The 2514-nt window shown below is 57.2% G+C and overlaps 1 protein-coding gene across 1 annotated transcript in view; it reads left to right on the forward strand.

Moving 5' to 3' along the window:
- Positions 1–2514, forward strand: part of fibpa (fibroblast growth factor (acidic) intracellular binding protein a) — a 14348-nt gene that overhangs the window by 2745 nt on the left and 9089 nt on the right. Inside the window, exon 4 of the mRNA XM_043686527.1 lies at positions 267–367. Within this exon, the coding sequence (XP_043542462.1) occupies positions 267–367 (101 nt within the window). The remainder of the gene's footprint in view (positions 1–266; positions 368–2514) is intronic.

Below are 2514 nucleotides of genomic sequence, written 5' to 3' on the forward strand. Positions count from 1 at the left end.
TCGAGAGGGACAGTTGGCTGAACACCTGAGGGGAGGAGGAAGGTGATTGTGTGAGATGAAGGGGTGGGTGTCGACAAGTAACGTCAACATGCAGCAGAGGGGCCGAAGGGCCTGGGGACATTTCAGATTGGTGTCGGTGCGGTCTGGTAGTGAAGGGGTGGGAGTGGGGGAGCTCGGGATGATGCTGTCCTCGGGGGTCAGGGTAACAGGATCCTGGTGTTGTAGTGGCGCCTCACTCTTCCGTCTCTGTGTCTCTCCCTGTCCAGTTCGATAACTTCAAGCGCGTGTTTAAGGTGGTCGAGGAGATGAAGGGCCCACTGGTGGAAAACATTCAACAGAACTTCCTGCTTTCAGACAGGCTGGCCAGGTAAGTACCATCCCCACCCCACCCTCGCTGCCTACACGGAGGCCTCCGGGGCTGCTGGGAAACAGATGCTCATTTTGACGTTGGGATGTGGGGTAATTTGTAATTGCCCCTTGGAGAGCCCTGTTAGTTCGGGAGCTCTAGAACTTGGACCCCGTTACACCAGAGGAACGGCTGATATGTTTTCCGAGGTGAGGGGCTCGGAGGGGAGCTTGGAATGTCAATCCTCCCCTCCCCCCTTAAAAGGGGGGGGCGATGTGGGGTGCCGGGGCACAGATGCAGCTCAGTCCCACCCCTCCCCGAACCCTGAGCCCTCACCCGCTGTGAGCAGAGAGACTGTTCCCTTTTGTGAACTAAGGGAGCCCGCCCTTCAGGGACATCAGGCTGAAAGCTTTCTCTCTGAACATGGTCTGCAGCCTCTGCTGTCTGCAGAGTCCACCCATCTGCTTGTTTTGGTTCCTTTGCCCGTGATCCCATCAGCCTCAGTGGAAATGGAGCCCCCTCCCAGGTGGGCAGTCTCTGCCGACCGATATCTCTGGGATATCTCACTCAGTCCCAGGCGGCGCCTCCTGAAGAGGGCGTGCTCGGTTCTGACCTTGGGGAGATCATCTGCCTGAAGCCTTTAACTCGGTTTGATTAGATTAGATTAGATTCCCTACAGTGTGGAAACAGGCCCTTCGGCCCAACAAGTCCACACTGACCCTCCGAAGAGTAACCCCCCCCCCCCCCCCAAACAGACCCTGCTGAGTTTCTGTGGTGCTTTTGATTGTCCCAGCGCTGTCAATCATCCCCCCTTTTCAGATTTCTAACACTTTGCTTCTGTGTTATCAGAAATGAGTGTTTCGGGGGGAGCGGGGGCCCATGTTGCTGAGATCACAAACACGTTCACATGCCGTTTTTGCAGCCTGCAGCTCTGGATCGTGATGGTCGAGGGATGACCCAGTCACCCCTCCCGCTCTCGCGAATCGCCGAAGCCCCTCCAGTGTGGAATCGGGCCGTTCGGCCCATCGGGTCCACACCGACCCTCCGAAGAGCACCCCACCCAAACCCAATTCCCGTACCCTGTCCTGGTGACCCTGCGTTTCCCGTGGCCGATCCACCCTAACCTTTGGACTGTGTGGGAGGAAACCCCACACTGACTGCGCAGGGGGCAGCTCACCTCTGCCTTCTCGGGGGGGGGGGCAGTTATGGACGCACAACAAACGCTGGTCAGCTGGGGTTATCCTGGAAAGGAGCTGGGAGGTGAACTATCAGCATGGGAAGCAGTGAGGAAGGCCTGTGGATTGCAAGGGCTTGGGATTACAGGACTAAAGACATCTCTGGACAGCTGCGAGTGTCCCTTAGAGGACTGGGTGCAGTACGTTGTTTCGGGAAGGATATACTTACACCAGTGGCTGGACGGTCTCCAGGAGGGGAACTGTGACTGGAGGCTGAGTCAATGGGGTTGGACCTGGTGAGGACAGGATTGTGAAGGGGCACCAATGGGGGTCGATGCTGACAGATTGTTTGTTTGTTTTTTTTTCCCCCTTCCTCGGGGAGGGGAGGAAGGGGACAGTCTCAGGGTGGGCGTTGGTACCCCTTCCTTCACACCGGAGGCTGGTGGGTCTCTGTGAATTGAGCGTATTTTCGTCCGAGGGAGATGGGTTCTCGATTGGCACGGGGAACCGAGTGTTCCTCGGAGAAGGCAGACGAATGGGATTGGGGAGACGCCTCGGCCACGATGGCGTGGTGGAATCCCTGGAGGGGGCAGCGAGCGGGAACGTGGGGTTGGGGGTCAAAGGTCAGCTGGCTGGAATGATAGAGAAGGGGCTGACTGGTCTGCTTTCCGTTATCCTTATGTTAACTTCAGACAAAACAAGGACAGTGCGTCTGCGAGCTGGCAATGCACTGACCCACGAGGCAGCACCTTTGGCTCAGTGGTTAGCACTGCTGCCTCCCAGCACTGGTTTGATTCCACCCTCGGGCGACTGTCTGTGTGGAGTTTGCACATTCTCCCCCCTGTGTCTTGGGGGTTTCCTCCGGGGGGTGCTCCGGTTTCCTCCCACAGTCCAAAGATGTGCAGGTTAGTGTGGATTGGCAGTGCTAAATTGTCCCATAGTGCCCAGGGATGTGCAGGTTAGGGTGGATTGGCCATGCTAAATTGTCCCATA

This window comes from Chiloscyllium plagiosum, unplaced genomic scaffold, assembly GCF_004010195.1.
Source record: "Chiloscyllium plagiosum isolate BGI_BamShark_2017 unplaced genomic scaffold, ASM401019v2 scaf_11259, whole genome shotgun sequence".
Taxonomy (NCBI): domain Eukaryota; kingdom Metazoa; phylum Chordata; class Chondrichthyes; order Orectolobiformes; family Hemiscylliidae; genus Chiloscyllium; species Chiloscyllium plagiosum.